The sequence below is a fragment of the Mobula hypostoma genome, chromosome 2, assembly GCF_963921235.1.
Source record: "Mobula hypostoma chromosome 2, sMobHyp1.1, whole genome shotgun sequence".
In the NCBI taxonomy this organism is placed as follows: Eukaryota; Metazoa; Chordata; class Chondrichthyes; order Myliobatiformes; family Myliobatidae; genus Mobula; species Mobula hypostoma.
This window is the reverse complement of record NC_086098.1, coordinates 11479416-11501107: the sequence shown is the minus strand read 5'-3', so window position 1 is coordinate 11501107 and position 21692 is coordinate 11479416. Positions and strand designations below refer to the sequence as shown.

At 45.0% G+C, this 21692-nt stretch overlaps 1 protein-coding gene across 1 annotated transcript in view; it reads right to left on the bottom strand.

The window, feature by feature from the left end:
• LOC134342969 (trafficking protein particle complex subunit 3-like) overlaps positions 1-20921 on the bottom strand; it is a 110828-nt gene extending 89907 nt beyond the window's left edge. Inside the window, exon 1 of the mRNA XM_063041720.1 lies at positions 20850-20921. Within this exon, the coding sequence (XP_062897790.1) occupies positions 20850-20921 (72 nt within the window). The remainder of the gene's footprint in view (positions 1-20849) is intronic.
• Between the last annotated feature and the right edge of the window lie 771 nt (positions 20922-21692).

Below are 21692 nucleotides of genomic sequence, written 5' to 3'. Positions count from 1 at the left end.
TTCAGGTTAGTGATCTCCCATCAGGACTAAGATATGCTGGAAATGTACTTGCAGAAAAAGATAGGTGTGTTTGGGGGGGTGGGGGGTAAAATTTATGGTAAATAATCATTGAGGAAGTGAGCGGAGGCAAGGCAGCATTGAGGGTCGAAGCAAACGGAGGCAAGACAGAGTTGAGGCGAGGCCAAGGCAGAGTCGAGGCCTCAACCGAGAGTGAAGAAGGACCCAAGGTTTGAATGGTCTCAGCAGCCGGCCGATTGGGAAAGGTCAGGTAGAGGGAGAAACATAGTGGCAGGTTCCAGGCCCAGAGTATATCACAGCAACAGGGCCCAGTGGAAGGAAAGACCCGATGTGTAGATGATTTAAATGCTGGGCCAGATTGAAAGGCAGGGTGTCGTGACCAGAGGCGAGGGCTGGAACGGTTCTAACGCAGCTCTGTGACATTTACTCGGCTCTGCACTGAACTGAAGTTGTGGCCTGCTCTGGCTGCTCCTGAATGCTATTTGTTTACTTTTATTCTTTGCATGATTTGTTTTTCTCTCTCTCTCTCTCAGCACATTTCAGGTTTGATAGTCATCTTGTTTCTCATGGGTTCTTTTGGGCTTCATGTTTTGTGGCTTCCTGAGAGGAGAGAAATCGCAAGGTGGCATAAAGTATATATACTTGACTTGATATTAAATGTACCTTGAACTTTGAACTTGGTAAGAAAAAAATGTTTGGCCTAAAGCTTTGCAACTTTTTGGTGTGCATCAAATCAAGGGGAGGAGATGTATGTCAATCACAAACACGAGAGATTCTGCAGATGCCAGAAATCCAAAGCAACACACATAAAAAGTTGGAGGAACTCAGCAGGCCATAAATACGTATAAATATCGATTTCTCCTTCTGGCGAACAAAATTTCCTCCCTCCCCACCCCACACTGCATTCCTCCCTCTGACTTTTTATTCTTCTCACCTGCCTATTACTTCACCAGGTTCCCACCCCCTTCCTTTTCTATTGTCCACTCTCCTTTCCTATCAGATTCTTTCTTCTCCAGCCCTTGATCATTCTTACCCACCTGGTTCACCAACCACCTTCCAGCTAGCCTCCTTAAGCCTCCAACCACTTTGTAACTCAGGCATCTTTCCCCCGCCCCACCCCTTCCCTCTCAGTCCTGAAGAAGGGTCTCGGCCCAAAACATCGACTGTTTACTCTTTTCTAGAGATGCTGCCTGGACCTGCTGAGTTCCTCAAGGAGAGGAGTTGGAAGCTTTCAGATAGCCCATTCTAAAGTGTCTGCCAGGGGCTTCACCATAGCAACTAGAATAGGGGCTTCACAACAGCAGTAGCTGAAGACATAAAAAAACAGTTCCCACAGGTGCATGATGGGATAGGAGACAAAACAACATGGGCAATAATGGACCAAGATTTGGGGCTTATGCGAGGATCCATAACAAAATGTATTGGTTGGAATTTATGTCCAGATTCTCTGCTATAGTTCTGCGTCATTTTATTCTTTGTTGTCGGTTGTTGTTGTCTAATTCAGCATTACCACAGGAGTGCTCTAAAACATACTGTAGAGAATTGGATCAATAGGGAAGAGGAGGAGCCAAAGCTTTTAGCTGAAGGATGTACGTTCGTATCTTCGGGACGAATGATGTTAAGTAAGTGTTGGTCCCACTGGTTGAATGATATTTGCTGAAATAAATAATTCAACCACAAAGTACTGAAATTTTTTCCTTTAAAGATCAAAAAGTGTTAGCAGCTGCATTGGAACAGACAGTGATTGGCCTCATTTGATGAAGGATCCTGATTCAGAAAGATTAATTGTTTCTTTTTCCTCTGATGGTGCCTGTTTGTGTTTCCAGCATTTTGTGCCTTCAGTTCAGTTCTTATGAAGTAAATCTGACCTGAAATATTGTGGTTTCTTTTCCTGAACAGTTCATGCATTTTCTATTTATGTTTTCTCAGATCTCCTGCACTTGCATATTACTTTTGCTTTTTGCTCTGTTATTTTCTTCATAAGAACTGCATACATTACTGTTACATTCCTTGTTGAAAACACAGGTACATCAAGTAGAACAGAAATTGTAGGAGACTGATTACCCGGCACGTCATTCCAGTGGGTGGAAGAGTGGAGATAAGTCTCTATCAAAGGAGATACAAGGTGCTTCTTCCCTCCACTAGCCTGCAGGTCACCCTTGGGGAAGGTGTAGCACCTGCTTAGCCATGCTCCCCACCCCTTCAATAAGGGTCATGTGAAGCCATGGGAGTAGGAGGTGCATGGTCGTGTGAGCCGCTGGTGCAGATCACAAGTTATGTTACCGCTGATGCCAGGCAGACAATCTCTGTAGAGTATTGATAACGGCTGGCGTCACCCGTCTTGTAAAGACACTGCCCAGAAGAAAGCACATCTGTCGAGAAATTTGCCAAGAACCATCTAGGCATGGATAGAGCATGATCAACCACGTCATACAACACAGCACACAATGGTGATGATGCTGAATTATACATACATAACTGTTACATTCCTTGTGAAAACACAGGCACATCAAGCAAAAATGAAATTGTAGAGGATTGGTTATCTGTCACTTTGTTAATGGTAACCAGCGCTCAGATATCAGGACAGCACTCAGGGACACCTGGGCTGACACTGGTAGAATATGGAGGGAAGGTCCAGACAATAGAACATTTACCGACTCCTGTCGCCTGACATCCTGCCTGCAGAGGATAACAAAGCATTTACTGCATTAGACCTCGTCTTACCTTATGTAACAGTAGTGGTAGTGAGCCGAGTATGATGTTCTCCTAAGGGGAGGTTAGGCTGGATTCCCTTAATGGAGAATGGGTACTTCTATGTAAAATTGCTGCCAAGTTTCAGAATTGACTTTAACATTCACAATTATTACCAGTTTAAATAGTTGTAGTGTGATTACTTGAGCCAAGTATGATGTTTTCCGAAGGGTTTCTTAAGGAGGGTTCCCTTAATGAAAAAACCTGTGCGTGACTTTGTTTAACAAGGGAAGGCTGATGCACAGGCAGCTACCGTATGGTCTTTGACAGATCAGGTCAGGGTCCACTGGCATAGAGTGTTAGACAACTGCTGCAGCCTTCGTCTGCCCTCACTGCCGTGTGATACGTTATTCATTTCTACCAGCTCCACTGTTGAGGTCCGAGTTGCATTGCTCTTTGTCTGGAAGTGCCCTTTGACCTCACCACTATGGGTGACCCTCCAGACAGCAATGACCTCAGAGTCCCAGAAACTCACCACCCTCTCCACCACTGCGAGGTGAAGATCCTCGCAGAAGTGTAACTTATGACAATAGTGTAAAACTGGCAATTTCAGTTTAGTGAATTCCACATTTTTTCCTTCATTTAGATCCACATTGATTTGAGAAAAGTTTAGGACAGGTGGTATATTTAATATCCATTTTACACCAAAAAAATACATGAAAGTGAAGATTTCCTGAGTTAAAAGATGCCAAAAAATTACTGAGCCTTGCAGCTACGTGGCCAAGATTCTGCAATAGTAATTTCAACTTTCACAACAACCCCTTAAGTAATACTTGCACCTTATTCAGCAGGTTCTGCTAACCCGAACCGTTTTTTTCCGTTAATGATGTAATATCATTAGAACCTAAGGAAGTGGATGGTTCGGGGAATTGGGGAATGATCATGTCAGTCCATTTAAAACGGAATTTTCAAATATTTACTGAAGAGAAAGTAGAAACTTTATACTTGGACCTTAATCCGTTTCTTTCCCCAGGCAGTTGGACTTCAACTCTCTGCTGCCACCCAGCACACACGTACACCCTGTCTGAGAGCCCTGCCCTCCCCAGTCCCCACACACGTACACCCTGTCTGAGAGCCCTGCCCTCCCCAGTCCCCACACACGTACACCCTGTCTGAGAGCCCTGCCCTCCCCAGTCCCCACACACGTACACCCTGTCTGAGAGCCCTGCCCTCCCCAGTCCCCACACACTTACACCCTGTCTGAGAGCCCTGCCCTCCCCAGTCCCCACACACGTACACCCTGTCTGAGAGCCCTGCCCTCCCCAGTCCCCACACACGTACACCCTGTCTGAGAGCCCTGCCCTCCCCAGTCCCCACACATGTACACCCTGTCTGAGAGCCCTGCCCTCCCCAGTCCCCACACACGTACACCCTGTCTGAGAGCCCTGCCCTCCCCAGTCCCCACACACGTACACCCTGTCTGAGAGCCCTTCCCTCCCCAGTCCCCACACACGTACACCCTGTCTGAGAGCCCTGCCCTCCCCAGTCCCCACACACGTACACCCTGTCTGAGAGCCCTGCCCTCCCCAGTCCCCACACACGTACACCCTGTCTGAGAGCCCTGCCCTCCCCAGTCCCCACACACGTACACCCTGTCTGAGAGCCCTGCCCTCCCCAGTCCCCAACTCACAGTCACTCTCTCATCCTGCGCTGGTCACTTTTTATCTTGAATTGCTGCTGTTTCACATGTTTGTTTTATTATAATAGTGACATTTTACTGTCTGACAGAAACATGCACCTCACACTTCATGTCAACCTGCCAACCTTCTGGCCATATAGAATAGAATAGTACAGCACATTACAGGCCCTTCGGCCCACAACGTTGTGCTGACCCTCAAACCCTGCATCCCATATAACCCCCCACCTTAAATTCCTCCATATACCTGTCTAGTAGTCTCTTAAACTTCACTTGTGTATCTGCCTCCACCACTGACTCAGGCAGTGCATTCCACGCACCAACCACTCTCTGAGTAAAAAACCTTCCTCTAATATCCCCCTTGAACTTCCCACCCCTTACCTTAAAGCCATGTCCTCTTGTATTGAGCAGTGGTGCCCTGGGGAAGAGGCGCTGGCTATCCACTCTATCTATTCCTCTTATTATCTTGTATACCTCTATCACGTCTCCTCTCATCCTCCTTCTCTCCAAAGAGTAAAGCCCTAGCTCCCTTAATCTCTGATCATAATGCATACTCTCTAAATCAGGCAGCATCCTGGTAAATCTCCTCTGTACCCTTTCCAATGCTTCCACATCCTTCCTATAGTGAGGCGAGAAGTCACTCACTAATATCACTCACAAACTTATGCTAATCTGGTAAGGTGGTGGCACGACTGATCGCAGCGGTTTCTACGGGGTCAACCAAAGGCGTTATTTTTTTTAAAAATTTTTATGATCACAAGATCCTGCTGGACACCAAGAGCTTAAGGTACTGCAATTCTACCTCATTAGTGAGGTGCTCTTCGACAAAGTAACTGAGGAGCTGGACATGGCGCAGATCATGCAGATCGTGTGCAAAGGTGGTGTGTAGTTTAACAACGAGTGACCGTCTCAATTGCTTTTCTTGTGATTGCAAGACCCTGTTGGACATTGTTAATGTGGAATCACTGATTTATTATCAGACGGCTGGGGAGCTGCATGGCCCCCAGTGAAGACTAGGCCTCAGGCCTCAGTGTCGCCTGTGTGCAGCTGCCCAGGAGAAAGGCTCCACTGGAGGTGGTGTGGTGCAGTGTCCATGCTGGAGTCAGTGCTTCTCCCCATCGCAGGGCAGAAGACAAGCTTGTATTGTGTTCGACTGCAGACTGTTGCAACATTCATGGACTCAGGGTCCTGGACTGTATTTTTTGTGTGACTGTATTTTACTGATATCTGATGTGTGCTACATGAGACTTGTGCTGTGTATGACTGTTGGTGCTGTGTGTTGCACATTGGTCGTTGTTTCACTTAGCCGTTTTCATGAGTAGCATTTTGGGCATTGAGGGAGAGAGGAAGAGGAGAGCCATCCGCAGGACCACCGATGAGGCAGAGAGGGCCTCAAGATGGCTGTGGCTCAAAAGAGGGGAGCCATGGAGTCATAAGTAGCTAGCCATCTGGACACAAGCTGGGGTCTGATCAGCCCCGGCTGGCTCACCTGGAGGAGGTTGTATGTTGTTGAAAGACCCAAAACACCCGATGATTCCAGGAACATCACTGAAGATGTGTCCAGAAGCATCAGTAGATGTATGTACACAGTATTCATGTATGGTTGAATGATAATTAATAGTATTTTGTGTCAGATATAACAATAGAAAACAATAGAACAATAGAAAAAAAATAGTATTTTGTGTCAGTATGTGCCTGATTATAACTATATGTGCTGTGTGCGACTGTTTTTGCATCTTGGTCCCGGGGGAGCAATGTTTCATTTAGCCATACAGTCAAATGACAATAATCTTAAGTTTCAACTTGAACCCCACTGGAATGATTGAAGTGATGCCTTAGATTGGAATGCTGACAGATCTAATCCTGCAGGTCCAAATCCAACAAGCCTTATCCCTGCCCAGGGATTCAGTTGTGCTTTTGGGATTTATTGTGGGGCTTGAAGTTCCATGCTATTCAAGGTGGGTATTTCAATCAATTTCACAATTACCTGGAGGTAGGGGAGGACAGAAGTTTAGAGAAGTGTTGGCTGAAACATGGCTGTAAATTCTTCAGTTGCTCAGCTATTAGAAGATTTCCCTATCAAAATGTTGCTTAATTTTGCTGTAAATCGATATTAAATCCCACAGAAATGAAATCTTAATTTGGGAGAACTGAAGTAGAGAGTTGAGCCTATGAATGGTGCTGGACACAGCTCAATCGGTCACAGGGAAGGCCCACCCTCTGCTGAACACATCTAAAAGGAGTGCTGCCACAGGAAAGCAGCATCCATTGTCAAGGGCCCCCACAATCCGGCCACGTTGGTGAGACCCACCATCACAAGGAAGACCCCCACACCAGGGGCTGGGTGAAGAGAGAATTGATCATCTGGCCAGCAGAGATCCCCTGTTCTGGTGTTATAAATCGGAAAAGTGGTCTGAGCGAGTATTGGTACAAAGGGAACAGCAGAATTCATGTTTTAAGTTGTTGTCCTGGTTACATTGTTCTTTGTACAGAGACAATAAAGTGTGAGCTTTGATTAATTATGAGTTGCTAAGTGAGTTTCCTAACCTACATCCATTGACAAATAGCGGAGCTTAGGAGGGATAATGGTGCCTAAGAGCGACTCTTTTGCTTGCATCTTCAGAAACAGCTCTATTTCCACCTTTATAATCTTTATTTTATCCCTTTCAGGGTTCTTTTGAAGACCCTGACCTGGAGTTACACGCTGACTTTGGTTGTTTGTGGGAATGGGACCCATTCTCGGGGTTCCACAACTGGCCGCTATTCGAAATGCCAAGGGTTTGGCCTGACAGTCTCAATCATGTTTGGAAGCCTAAGATCTCGGGGCTCTGGAACCGGGCGGATCGAGGGTCGTTATCACGGCAGGAGACTCATGCATCATCAGGGAGGCCAGAAAATCTTTCACTGTGGGCCCGAAGACCCGAGGTCTTTGCGATCTTCGGACACAGAGCTCGAGAAAAGCAGTGAAAGAGACCTTTAACATCGTACACCAACGTGTTGTTGTTATGTCTCCCACTCGCTGTGAAAATGGGGGACACCTTCCTCTCCCTCGCCTGGGAGAGAGAAAACCTGTGGTTTGTCAAATTTCAGATGAAAAGCAAAGCCTTTGGGGTAACTTTGGTCTGAACTTTTGTACTATTGCTCAGGACGTGCTTGGGCTCGGTGATTGTACCGATGCACTTATTTTTGCTGGTGGGGGAGGATCGTTGCTTGCTGCCACCTATGCGCGGAAGGGGGGAGCGGGGGGGTTGGAGTTTGGGGTTCTCACATTTAACTGTCGTTCATTTTTTGGGGCACTTCTCTGTTTTTGAGGATGGTTGCGAAGAAAAAGCATTTCAGGAAGTATATTGTATACATTTGTCTGACATTAAATTCGACCTTTGAACATAGGGAGGTGGAGCGTCGGAGGATGATAGTGCCTAACGGTGAATCCTTTGCTTGCATCTTCAGAAACAGCTCTAATTCTATCTTTGATATCTCTTTTTTCCCTTTTCGAGATTCCTTTGAAGACCCTGGCCTGGAGTTACACGCTGACTTCGGTTCTTTGCAAGAATGAGACCCGCTCTCAGGGCATCACAACCAGCCACTTTCCGATATGCTAAGGATGCGGCCTAGAAGACTAGCGATTCTTCAGGGTGCCGGATTTTTGTGGCTCTGGAGACGGAGCCGCCTGATGCGTCGTGGGAGATGGAAGATCATAAGCAGCTGTGTGCCCAGAGATCCGAGTTCTTTGGGGACAGAGCTCGGAAGAAGCGATGCAACAGATTTTTAACGCCATAAATCAGTGAATTGATTTGTTATGTCTCCCGTCTCGCTGTGAAATGGGGACACCTCTTTTTCCATTATTAGGGGGAGAGAGAAGCCTGTTGTACGTCGAATTACTGGATGAATGAGTAGTCTTTGTGGTACTGCTAGTCTGTGTCTTCATTGCATGCTTGAGTTCTCGGGGGGGGGGTGTGCGGCCATTGCTTTGCTGTTGCTTGTGCGTGGGAGGGGGAGCTGGGGGGGCTTTGGGGTTCTAACATTTAACTGTCATTCATTCTTTGGGGCACTCCTCTGTTTTTGTGGATGTTTGCGAAGAAAAAGAATTTCAGGATGTATATTGTATACATTTCTCTGACATTAAATGTATCTATTGACATGGAATCCTTACCTTTGGATTATAGTGCCAGATATATCCAAATAATTCTCAGTTTGAGGTTTTACCTCTATTGAGTGAAAGAATTAATATCCAGCAAAAGATCTAGAAAAGATTAGAGTTGTCAGTCCTACAGCATAGAAACAGGCGGCCTATGCCCACTATGCCCAGGCCAACCTATCTACTATCCCATGGTTCATGGCCTTCTATGTGGTGGCAATACAAGTCCTATTATACACCTGCCCATTCACCTCCTCACTCATCTCCAGTCCCTCCAGGTGAGGCAACACTTCCCCTGCAAATCCGCTGGGGTCATCTATTGTGTCCAGTGCTCCCAATGAACCCTCCTCTACATTCTACATTGGTGAGCCCATCGTAAATTGGGGGACCACTTCATTGAGCGGCCAAAAGTGGAAATTCCCGGTGGCCAAACATTTTAATTCCAAATCCCATTCCTGTTCCAACATGTCAGTCCATGGACTTCTCTTCTGCTATGATGAGGTCACCCTCAGGGTGGAAGATCAACACCTTATATTCTGTCTGGGAAGCCTCCCAACTTGATGGCATGAAAATCGATTTCTTCTTCTGGTGAAAAGAAATTCCCTTCCCCTCCCCTCTTCTTCTGTTCCCCACTGTGGCTTCTTACCTCTTCTCAACTGCCTATCACGTCCCCCTGGGTCCACTCCCCTTTCTCCTATGGTCCACATTCTTCTCCTATCAGATTCCTTCCTCTCCAGCCCTCTACCTTTCCTTCCCTCTGCTAGACTTCCGGTCACTCTTGAGCAACGTGAATGTGTTGTTCCTCTCTGCGCCTTGTGATACATTGGGCAGCAAACTTGCCATTTCTTTAGTATTTGTCTGATTTTCACAAGGCTAAGTTGCTAGCTCGACGCTCAACTCAGCACAGATGGGAAGCGTGCATGGAACCGATGGGATTCGAACCCAGGACCACGCGCCTCGAAGTCCGGTGCGGATGCAACTACGCCACCGGCCAGCAATTGGGCAAGGTGCAGCGCCTGTTTCAACCCCGCTCAGGGTCACGTGAAGGCATGGGGGCAGGTGGTGGATGGTCGTATGAGCAGCCGGTGCATAGCACAAGTCCTGGTTATGTGACCACTGACACTAGTCAGACAATCTCTGCAGAGTATTGATAATGGCTGGGGTTGCCCGCCTTGCAATGACGCTACCCAGAGGAAGGGAATGGCAAGTCACTTTTGTAGAAAAATTTGCCATGATTGCTCACATTATACAACACAGCGCATAATGATGATGATGCTGATTTTAAAGTCCTATTGTAAAATTCAATAACTTTGTCAACAGAAGATGCAAGTTAAGAAGACTGCATTCAATAATACTAAGAGTCCATCGAATTGAAGTATCAAAATCATTTGGAGGACCTGCTTAAGCAGCCTGATATTTCTCATATGTTCTTAAAACATGATCGACTTCCAAAACTTTGAAATATTTTTCACATTCCCCATAATTTACATATTACTATTTAACTATTTATGGTTTTATTACTATTTATTATTTATGGTGCAATAGTAACGAAAACCAATTTCCCCCGGGATCAATAAAGTATGACTATGACTATGACTAGACAATATCAGACATCCCACCCTGCAAAAACTCATTTCAGGGAGGTAGCTCCATCAATTTGCGGGAGACTCCCGGAACTTCTGGGAGAGGTGGGATGTCTGCAATAGAGTAGTTCCTTAGCAGCTAGTCAGCTAGTTTAAATAACTTTGGCTATGCTAATGAATGAATGATACCTGTTAAACTCACCTCAACATATCTTTTACAGTCTTAACCCACCATGGGCAATAGAAAAGTCGCTGTTGCAAACAGAGCAGCGAGCAACACTGTCATTATTTTTGACCCCTATTAGGCAGGGGTACACTTTAGTGTAGTCTGGGGTGATGTACGTTTTATACTTTCTTTTCTTTGGAACACTCTGCCATGGCGCGCGCTCTCTCTCTCTCTCGCTCGCTCGCTCTAAAAAAAAAATCAATTTCTGGGATATTGTATACAATTTGCAGGCATCAGTGAACAACTATCAGTATGCGGGAGACTCCCGGAACTTCTGGGAGAGGTGGGATGTCTGCAATATAGTTATGTTATCCTACAACACAATCAACAGTGAAAAGACATTACACGAATACAGCCAACCTGATATTTGAACATTATCAAAGTAGGTATACACTCAGTGGCCACTTTATTTGGTCCAGGAGTGGAACCCAGTGAGGTCTTCTGCTGCTGTAGCCCGTCCACTTGAAGGTTCAATGTGTTGTGCGTTCTGCACACCACTGTTGTAATGTGTGGTTATCTGAGTTACCGTCACCTTCCTGTCAACTTGACTCAGACTGGCCACTCTCCTCTGACCTCTCTCATCAATGAGGCATTTCTGCCCACAGGACTGCTGTTCTCTGGAAGTTTTTTTTTGTTTATTGCTCCATTCTATGTAAAGTCTAGAGGATGTTGTATGTGAAAATCCCCGGAGATCAGCAGTTTCTGAGCATCGTGTCTGGCACCGACAGTCATTCCACGATCAATGTCACTTAGATCACATTTCTTCCCAATTCTAATGTTTGATCTGAAGAACGACTGAACCTCTTGGCCATGTCTGCATGCTTTTAAGCATTGAGTTGCTGCCACGTGATTGGCTGATGAGATATTTGCATTAACAAGCAGGTGCACTTAATGGCCACAGACTCATTTAAGATCGTTTTTCTTGCAGACATTTAGAGAAAAATAAAGAAATACAATAGGATTTATGAAACTCTATAAATAACCACTGTGCAAAAGAAGACAAATAGAGCAAATAATAAAAAAGTAAATAAATAATACAGAAAACCTAAGTTTTAGAGTTCTTGAAAGACAGTCCATAGATTGTCAGTTCAGTGCTGTAGACAGTGAAGTTATCCACACTAGTTCAGGAGTCTGATGATTGTAGATTAATAACTATCCTGAACCAGACAGTGTGCTGACTTCCCATTAAAGGAGACATTAACAAAAAGCCAAAGCATCATTTCACCAAAGGCAAGGAAATAGACTCCATCTCAAGGTCAATCTTTATCCCTCAATCGATAGCTAGATATGGCTCGATAACTGTGCTTATTAACACAGTTGTACGTTGCTGTGGGAAATAGGCAGTCAAATGTCTTGCATTACAATTGAATGTTTCAAAAGTACTTTGATGGTAAAAAAGTTTGACATATTTCTCTGAGGATCATCATCTTGTCATGATCGAGAGGCTTGAAAGTTCCTGAAATCCCATATGACCATAACACATGGGAGCAGAATTTGACAACTCTGTCCATCCACCATTCTATCATGGGTAAATTATTATGCCTCTCAACCTCTTTCTGCCTTATCCCCATAAACATTGATGCCCTTAATCAAAAACCTCATATATTAACCTTTTCATTCCTGGAATAATTCTTGCGGACCTCCTCTAGACCTTCTCTAATGCTAACGCATCTTTTTTTTAGATAAGGGGCCCAAAACTGCTCACAATTCCAAGTGTAGTCTGACCAATGTCTTATAAAGCCTCAACATTACATCCTTGCTCTTATATTTTAGTCCTCTCAAAATGAATGCGAACATTGCATTTGTCTTTCTTGCTAATTAACCTCAAAGGAATCCTGCACAAGGACTCCCAGGTCCCTTTGCACCTCCGATTTTCTTCCCATTTGGAAAATAGTCTATGCCTTTACTCTTTGTATCAAAGTGCATGACTATACAATTCCCTACACTATATTCCAGCTGCCACATCTTTGACCATTCTTCCAATCTATCTAAGTCCTTCTAAAGACTCCCTGCTTCCTCAACACTACCTTTGTACCATCTATCTTTGTACCATCTGAGAACTTGGCTGCAAGGCATCAATTTAGTCATCCAAATCATTCACATATAACTTGAAAAGAAGTGGTCCCAATACTTACCCCTGAGGAACACCACTAGTCACCGGCAGCCAACCAGAATATACCCTGTTTATTTGCACTGTTTGCCTCCTGCCATTCAGCCGACCTTTGACCCATGCTAGTATCTTTCCTCTAATACAATGAACTCTTCTCTTGTTGAGCGGCCTCACGCGTCACACTTTGTCAAAGGCCTTTTGAAAATCCAAGTAAACACCAGACTCTCCTTTGTCTACCTTGTTTGTTATTTCCTCAAAAAATTCTGACATATATAAGTCCATAATTCATTAAAAGTGGTGTCATAGGTAGATGGAGTCACAAAGAAAGCTTTTGGCACATTGGCCTTCATAACTCAAAGTGCTGAGTACAGGAGATAGGATATTACTTTGAAGTTGTATAAGACAGTGGTGAGGCCTAATTTGGAGTATTGTGCTCCGATTTGGTCACCTACCTACAGGAAAGATGTAAATAAGGTTGAAGGAGTGCAGAGAAAATTAACCAGGATGATGCCAGACTGGAGGACCTGAGTTATAAGGAAAGATTGAGTAGGTTATTTCTGTATTCTTTAGAACATAGAAGATTGACAGGAGATTTGATAGAGGTATTCAAAATTATGAGGATTATAGATAGTGTAGATGCAAGCAGGCTTTTTCCACTGAGGTTGGGTGGGACTACAAACTGAGGTCATGGGTTAAGGGTGAAAGGTGAGAAGTTTTAGGGGAACATGAGGGGAAACTTCTTCACTCAGAAGGCTGTGAGAGAGTGGAATAAGCTGCCAGCGTGAGTGGTGCATGTGAGTTTGATTTCAATGTTTAAGCGAAGTTTGGATAGGTACATGGATGGTAGGGGTATGGAGTGCTGTGGTCGAGGTGCAGGTTGATGGGAGCAGGCAGTTTAAATGGTTTGGTATGGACTAAATGGGCCAAAGGGCCTGTTTCTGTGTTGTACTCTATGACTCTATATTTGTCTGGAAGGATTTCCCCTTAAGGAAACCAGGCTGACTTTGGCCTATTTTGTCATGTACCTCCAAATACCACAAATGTTCATCCTAAATAATGGACTCCAACATCTTTCTAACCACTGAGGTCAGCCTAACAGGCCTGTAGTTTCCTTTCTTCTGCCTCCCTCCCTTCTTAAAGCGTGGCATGACATTCACAATTTTCCAGTTCTATAGAACCATTCCAAAATCTAGTGATTCTTGAAAGATCATTACCAATGCCTCCAGAATGTTGTTTCTACCCATAGGTAACTGAACTTGTGAGTAAATAAGTTGTTTTATGCTAAATTAGCTGATTTGAGGCCAGTTAGTTAAAGCTGTCCTGAAAATGGCCTCCTTACTTAGAACATAAGAAATAGGAGCAGGAGGAGGCTATCCGGTCCATCTAACCTGCTCCGCCGTTCAATAAGATCATGGCCGATCTGCCCGTGGATTCACCTCCACTACCTGCCTTTTCCCCATAATCCTTAATTTCCCCACTATGCAAAAATCTATCCAAACTTGTTAAATATATTTACTGAGGCAGCCTCCACTGCTTCATTGGGCAGAGAATTTCACAGATTCACCACTCTCTGGGAAAAGCAGTTCCTCCTCATATCCATCCTAAATACATTCCCCTGAATCTTGAGGCTATGTCCCCTAGTTCTAGTCTCACTACTAGTGGAAACAACTTTCCTGCTTCTATCTTATCTATCCCTTTCATAGTTTTATATGTTTCTATAAGATTTCCTCTCATTCTTCTGAATTCTAGTGAAGAGTAGGGTCCCAAGTGGCTCAATTTCTCTTCATAGTCTAACCCCCTCATCTCAGGAATCTCCTCTGCACTGCCTCCAAAGCCAATATATCCTTCGTCAAGTAAGGAGACCAGAACTGCATGCAGTGCTCCAGGTACAGCCTCACCAGTACAATTTCAGCATAATCTCCCTGCTCTTAAATTCAATCCCTCTAGCAATGAAGGCCAATATTCTATTTGCCTTCTTGATAACCTGCTGCACCTGCAAACCAACCTTTTGTGATTCATGCACAAGCACTCCCAAGTCCTTCTACACAGCAGCATGCTGCAATTTCTTTACCATTTAAATAATTACCTGTTTTTTTCCTTCCATTGTACTCCACCTGCCAGACCCTTGCCCACTCACTTAACCTATATATATCTCTCTGCAGACTCACTATAATTTGCTTTTCCACTCAATTTACTATCATCAGCAAACTTAGATACCCTACACTCGGTCCCCTCTTCCAGATCGTTAATGTAAAATGTGAACAGTTGCGGGCCCAGCACTAAAGCCCTGCGACACGCCGCTCACCACTGATTGTCAACCAGAAAAACACCCATGTATCCCAACTCCTGCTTTCTATTGCTTAACCAATCCTCTATCCATGCTACTACATCACCCCCAACTCCATGCACCCTTATGGATAAGTCTTTTATGTGGCACCTTATCAAACGCCTTCTGGAAATCCAAATAAATAACGTCCATCTGTTCCCCTCTATCCACTACGCTTGTTATATCCTCAAAGAACTCCAGTAAGTTTGTCAAACAGGACCTACCTTTGTTGAATCCATGCTGCGTCTGCCTGATGGATCCATTTCTTTCCAGATGCCTCGTTATTTCTTCTTTAATGATAGCTTCAAGCGTTTTCCCAACTACAGCTGTTAAGCAAACTGGCCTATAGTTACCTGCCTTTTGTCTACATCCTTTTTTGAACAGTGGCGTGACATTCATCGTCTTCCAGTCCGCCGGGACCTGCCCAGAGTCAGAGAATTTTGGTAAATCATCACGAATGCTTCTACTATAACTTCTGCTTTTTCTTTCAGTCCCCTGGGATGCATTCCATCAGGACCAGGGTCTATCTTTAGGCCCACTTGGTGGGAGAGGAAACCTGACCTCATTTTGTGTGGGTTAGCCTTCCTATGTTAAACAAAGTTATGTACAGACGTTCACCATTAAGGAAATAATAGACAACACCTTAGGAGAACATCACACTCGACTCAAGTAATCACACTAATACTAGTTTGGGATATACTGAGGCTTCCTCCATTTAGGGAGTCCAAAAGTGGGAAGGATAAGAAAGGGAGCCTGAGTGGACAGCAACCGTTTGTGCTGGTTAGTGGACAGTAGATGAATCCTTTAGGTGAACATCTTGAAAGACTAAAAGACTGCACACTCAGAAGTTGGATGCCAAATCACTTTAAGCTAGGGAAAATCACTTTTCCGGCCATGTGAGATGAGTTCTTCCAAAGTGAAGAATTCAATTAAGTACTTCTCGTAATCCATGTTATCATGTCTGACAATATTTTGGCAACAGAAGGTCTAATGATATCAGTGATCATTGAGTGCAATATTTTGGTATTATTGACATACACTGGAGCCTGCAGGTCTACCCAACTGCTGTCAACTGGCAGTCACAATTAAAGGAACTCTGTATTCCCATAGCACGTTGTTTAGAAATGGGAGACCTCAGGATTCAGCTGCAGATTTCAATATGGATTGTTTCCACGCCTTTGAAAATGTTCGGTGTTTGCTCAGAATACAATGTAGAGTCTTTTTTTGGTTGAGTTACTATGACAAATTTAATCTGTCGGAGTGGTCAGACTGCTAAGTGCTTCCTGAGTGGGAACTTCAAGCAAGGCATCACTATTGAGTAAGCCACAAGAGCAGGACTAGGGAGCACAGACATAAAAACAGGAATATGTAAAGACCTTAATTGTTTGTATTCAAAACTCAATACTCTACCTTGATCTATTCGAAGAAGAGTGGTTTGGGTTTACCAAAGCAGACGTCACCGAGATATGTGATATTTCAAGATTTCAGGGGGATTAATATTATGTACATTAATACATAGAGTGAAATGCGTCATTTGGAATCATTCACCTACAGAGCCTGAGGACTGAGCTGGGGATAACTTGCAAGTGCCGTCATGCTTCCAGTGCCAACAACTCCAACACTTATTGACCCGTATACTTCTGTTTGGGAATGTGGGAGGAAACCAGAGCACTTGGGGAGAACCCACACAGTCATGGGAAGAACTTACAGGCAGTAGCTGGAGTCGAACCTGATCACTGGTGCTGTAAAGTGATTTGCACTGACCGCTATGCGGCCGTGCCACCCCTACTGGGAATCCCGTGGGAAGTTCTCCGGCATTCTGCTAGAAGGCTCCTGCTAAGCACTCTTGACCTCATCATGAAAATCAGGGTCACAGTCAGCAAAAAATCCAAGTCTGGCTGCTCCCTGCTGATGTGTACCACAGATCTGAGGTCTGGGGCTTCCTACAACACTGGAAGTGTCACCAATATTTACTCAAGGGGTTTGATTTTACTGAGGAGGTGATGGCATTGCCTGGAAAGGAACTGCAGGCATTGCTAGCCTCCCCGAACTTCCGTAATGCTACTACAGTGCCAGAGACCCGGCCTCAATTCCATCACTCTCTGTAAGGAGTTTGCACATTCTCCCATGGGTCACCTCGCACATAGAGTCCTAGGCACAGAAACAGGCTCTTCAGCCCATCTAGTCCATGCTGGACCTTTTAGACTACTCCATCAACCTGCACCGGGACCATAGCCCTCCATAACCCTACTATCCCATGTACCTATCCAACCTTCTCTTCAACACTGAAATCGAGCTTGCACGCACCACTTGCACTAGCAGCTCGTTCCACACCCTCACTACCCTCTGAGTGAAGATGTATCCCCTCATGTTCCCCTTAAATATTTCAGCTTTCATACTTAACCTATGACCTCCATTTGTGGTCCCACACAACTCAGTGGGAAAGCCTGCTTGCATTACCCTATCTGTACTCTTGATAAAATGAGTATACCTCTATCAAATCTCCCCTCAGTCTCCAATGTTCCAAGGAATAAAATCCCAACCTATCATATAGACATAGAAACATAGAAGACATACAGCACAGTACAGGCCCTTTGGCCCACAATGCTATGCTGAACATGTACTTACTTTAGAGATTACATAGGGTTACCCATAGCCCTCTATTTTTCTAAGCTCCATTTACCTAACCAGGGGTCTCTTAAAAAACCCTATTGTTTCTGCCTCCACCACCGCCGCTGGCAGCCCATTCCACCACTCTCTGCATAAAAAACTTACCCCTGACATCTCCTCTGTACCTACTTCCAAGCATCTTAAAACCGTGCCCTCTCGAGTTAGCCATTTCAGCCCTGGGAAAAAGCCTCTGACTATCCACATGATCAATGTCTCTCATCATCTTATCTTTAGAACTCAGGATCTCTAGTCCCGGCAACACCCTTGTAAATCTTCTCTATACTCTTTAAATCCCGCTGTGTACATCCATCTATTGATGCTTCGGGACACATCTTCAGTGATGTTCCTGGAATCATCGGGTGTTTCGGGTCTTTCAACATCATACATCCTCCTCCAGGTGATCCAGCCGGGGCTGATCAGACCCCAGCTTGTGTCCAGATGGCTAGCTACTTATGACTCCATGGCTCCCCTCTTTTGAGCCACAGCCATCTTGAGGCCCTCTCTGCCGCATCAGTGGTACTGCGGATGGCTCTCCTCTTCCTCTCTCCCTCGATGCCCAAAATGCTGAAGGCTCTAACTAAAGAGTGGGCTACAAATCCCCTACAACCAACCTCCACTGGGAGACATATGGGTTAGTAGGTTAATTTGGTCACATTGGTGTAATTAGCTAGCGATTTGGTTGGAAGGGTTTGTATCTTCAAATAAAATATAAAGCTTCAAGTGCCATTGACTTTAGTCAGCGGCAACTTTTACATATTTCACTAAGGAACTCTGAGTTCATCATACACTGAAAATACTTGTCTTCACTCCAGATACTAATTTTCCAGTGATCAATGCCACATCTGGAAAAAGCACACATCTTAAGGGAACCACTCAGACATTTTAGTAGACAGAGATGGATCCTGAGAGACAAGAACTATCCACTTGTATCTGACACAGTGAATTTGTTACTTTATCCACAAGTACTGCCTGACCTATTGTCTGTTATTATCTGTCACTATTTCAGATTTCCAGCATCTGCAGTTCTTTAGACTTGGATTTACTGCCAGCTACTTACGCAGCATCTCACACACTTGAGCTCTCTGACTCGGCAGCTGCCAAGAAAGCAGCAGAGAAGGTCATTCTTCAGTAAACAAGTTAAAGAAACACAATAAGCAAAAGAACACAACAAGAAAGGACAAGAGAGGCCAGGAGTGGCACGGTGGTGTCCTGGTTAGCACAACACTTTACAGCACAATCACCCGGGGTTCAATTCCCACCACTCTCTGTAAGTTCTCCCCGTGACTGCGTAGGTTTCCTCCAGGTGCTCCGGTTTCCTCCCACAGTCCAAAGACGTACTGGTTGGTCATGGTAAATGTCCCGAGTTTAGGGTTGAAGCAGGGGGATTGCTGGGCAGTGTGGCATATAGGGCCAATAAATAAAAATTGAAAAGTAGAAAAAAAACCAATAAATAACAATGATTGAAGTCCCCTGTAATTAGGAGGAGGCTGTCCAGATGCCTGTTTTGTGAAGGGGTGATGATATGGTAAAGCTCTTCCAGCACATCCTTAGCATTCAGGAAGTGGGAATGGGGTGGGGTTAGACGTAGGCTGCGATGGTGCAAACAACAGTGAACTCACTGAGCAGGCATCGATCTTCATAAGATGATATTAGTCCATGTGCCCCACTCTGGGTTCAGAATGCTGCTGTTGTTTGCATGATCTGTTTTGTGTGTTATTTCTCTTTCTCTGCTGGCATTGGGGGTTGGTCTTATTTTTTTTAATTGAGTTCTTTTGGGTTCCATGCTCTGTGGCTACCTGTGAGCAAACAAATCTCAAGGTTGTATAATTTATACAATCTTTGATAATAAATGAACTTTGAATCTTTGATTTACAAACAGTAAAATATTCGACCAAACACGTAAGTTCCCCCAAGTTACACAAACCACAAAACTAAATATTCAATAAACAGATGCTCAGTTGAGATTGCGAGAGGAGCATAGCTTCCTGATGGTTCTGTGGAGTGTGTCTGGAGACCGCGGAAAGAGAGAGCAAGCCTTCTGTACGCTTTATTCTTTATACCCAGGGTGTTTGAAATCAGACACCAGAGCTGAGGTACACAAGGCAACCAATAGGAAGAGCTGCTACAGATTTCAAATGGACCAATCAACGGCCAACACGGCGGAAGCAGCTTTCGAATGGCAAGTAACCCACACCCCCACATGACAAGTACACTCGCAACAGATCAGGAAACCTTGTGGTGATTTCCTGTCACTTCCATAAGTTCACCTACATGAAATCAAATTTTGCTGCCTGTGTCCTAATGTCTTGTATCTCAGTCATTCATTACCCCCATGTTTGCTTGAGTATATTTTATTGTGAGACGCAACATGGTTACAGGCCCTTCAGGCCCAACGAGCCCATGCTGTCCGATTATACCCTTAAGTAACCTAACTCCCCCATGGGTAGTCCCAAGCCTGGCTGTGAGAGGAGGAGAACGGGGCATGGGGTTCACAACTCGATGCAGTAAAAACACACAGCCACAGAAAAGCTAACAGAAGCTCCAAAGACCTTATTCCTGGGAGGGGAAGGACCTTCGCCTAGAAGACGTATGAAGTCATGGTGAAAGCAGAAACCCCAGGGCCAATCAGTTTTTGGCCCAGAACTGAGGACTCTGGTGAACTGCTGTTGGCAGCCTACCCCCCTGTAATGGGCTGATGGGCTAAGGAAGAGGAAGATTAATTAATCTACCAATCCAAAAGTCTTTGGACATTGGGAGGAAACTGGAGTACCCTGAGGAAACCCACAGAGTGTTGAGGAGAACACACACACACACACACACACACACACACACACACTCCTTACAGGTAGCGCAGGAACTGAACCCAAATTGATAGCACTACACTAACCATTATGTTACCGGACATTTAATTATTACTATTTGATGGATTAATCGTTAATAATTAGTAATTGATGAACTATCCTGTGCTTGATTCAACTTAGCATCTGCAGTCTTAAAATCTGCTGTGGCCGGGTGGCAGGATTGGAGATAAGTCTCTCCCGAAGGACATGAAAGACGCTCCTTCCCTCCACTAGCCTGCAGGTTACCGTTTGGCAAGGTGTAGCACCTGCTTATCCCCACAATCAGGGTCCCGTGAAGCCCTAGGAACTGGTGGTGGATGGTCGTATGAGCAGCTGGTGCACATCACAAGTCCTGACGCCAGACAGACAATCTCTGAAGAGTACTGATCATTGCTGGGCTCACCCGTCTTGTAAAGACACTGCCCAGAAGAAGGCAATGGCAAACCACTTCTGTAGAAAAATGTCCCAAGAACAATGATGGTCATGGAAAACCATGATCGCCCACGTTTTACGACACATAATGATGGTGATATAGCCTGTCCTTACCTCACCAGCTCTACCAAATATCTGCCCTCCTCCAATTCTGGCATCTTGTGCTTCTTGAACTTGAGTTGCTTCACCATTCATGGTCATTTCTTTGTCTTCTGATGCCTAAGCCCTTTCCAAATATTTTCCGCCTTTCTCCTTCCAACTTCCTGTAACATGCTTTGAAAAACCGAAGTACATCACTAAACTTTGAGTAACACACAATGTGCTGGACGGACTCAACAGTTCAGGCAGCATCTACAGAAGGGGACAGACTTGGAGTTTCTGTCCAAGGCTCTTCATTGGACTAGAAAGTAAGGGGGAATGGGGCAGGTAAGAAGTTGGGAAGGGACTGCCTACAGGCTGGCAGGAGTTTGGTGAGACCAGGTGAGGGGAAGGGAGGAGGGTGGGGGAGGGGAGGGATGAATTAAGATCCTGGGAGTTCATTGGTGGAAGATATGTTCCTTTTCAATGTGTTTTGGGGTCTATTGAGGTGCTGATCTGCAACAACACTCAAACTGCATCTTATTTTTACAACGGATGAGTTCTTGGAGCTCAGTGGCCGGCCGTTTTGCGATATTCTCCAGGTGCTTCCAGGGTATATCCTGCGTGGCCTTGTGGAGGACCGATTCCAGGCTGGTGTTGCCAACAGAGGCATTACGGGAGAAGGATGATTGTACGGACGGAGGCCTCTGTAGTAGGGCGATCGCACTCCCGCTCTTTCTCTCGACGGTGGGGAGAATTTGCTGGCATTTCTTGAGTCAGAGAATCTCAGAATAGAAAGTGATGTGGCAGACTGTAATATTGTGGTAAACCATATATATATGTTGTAACTGGGTTACCTGTCTGGACACGCCCCTCTGCTGACT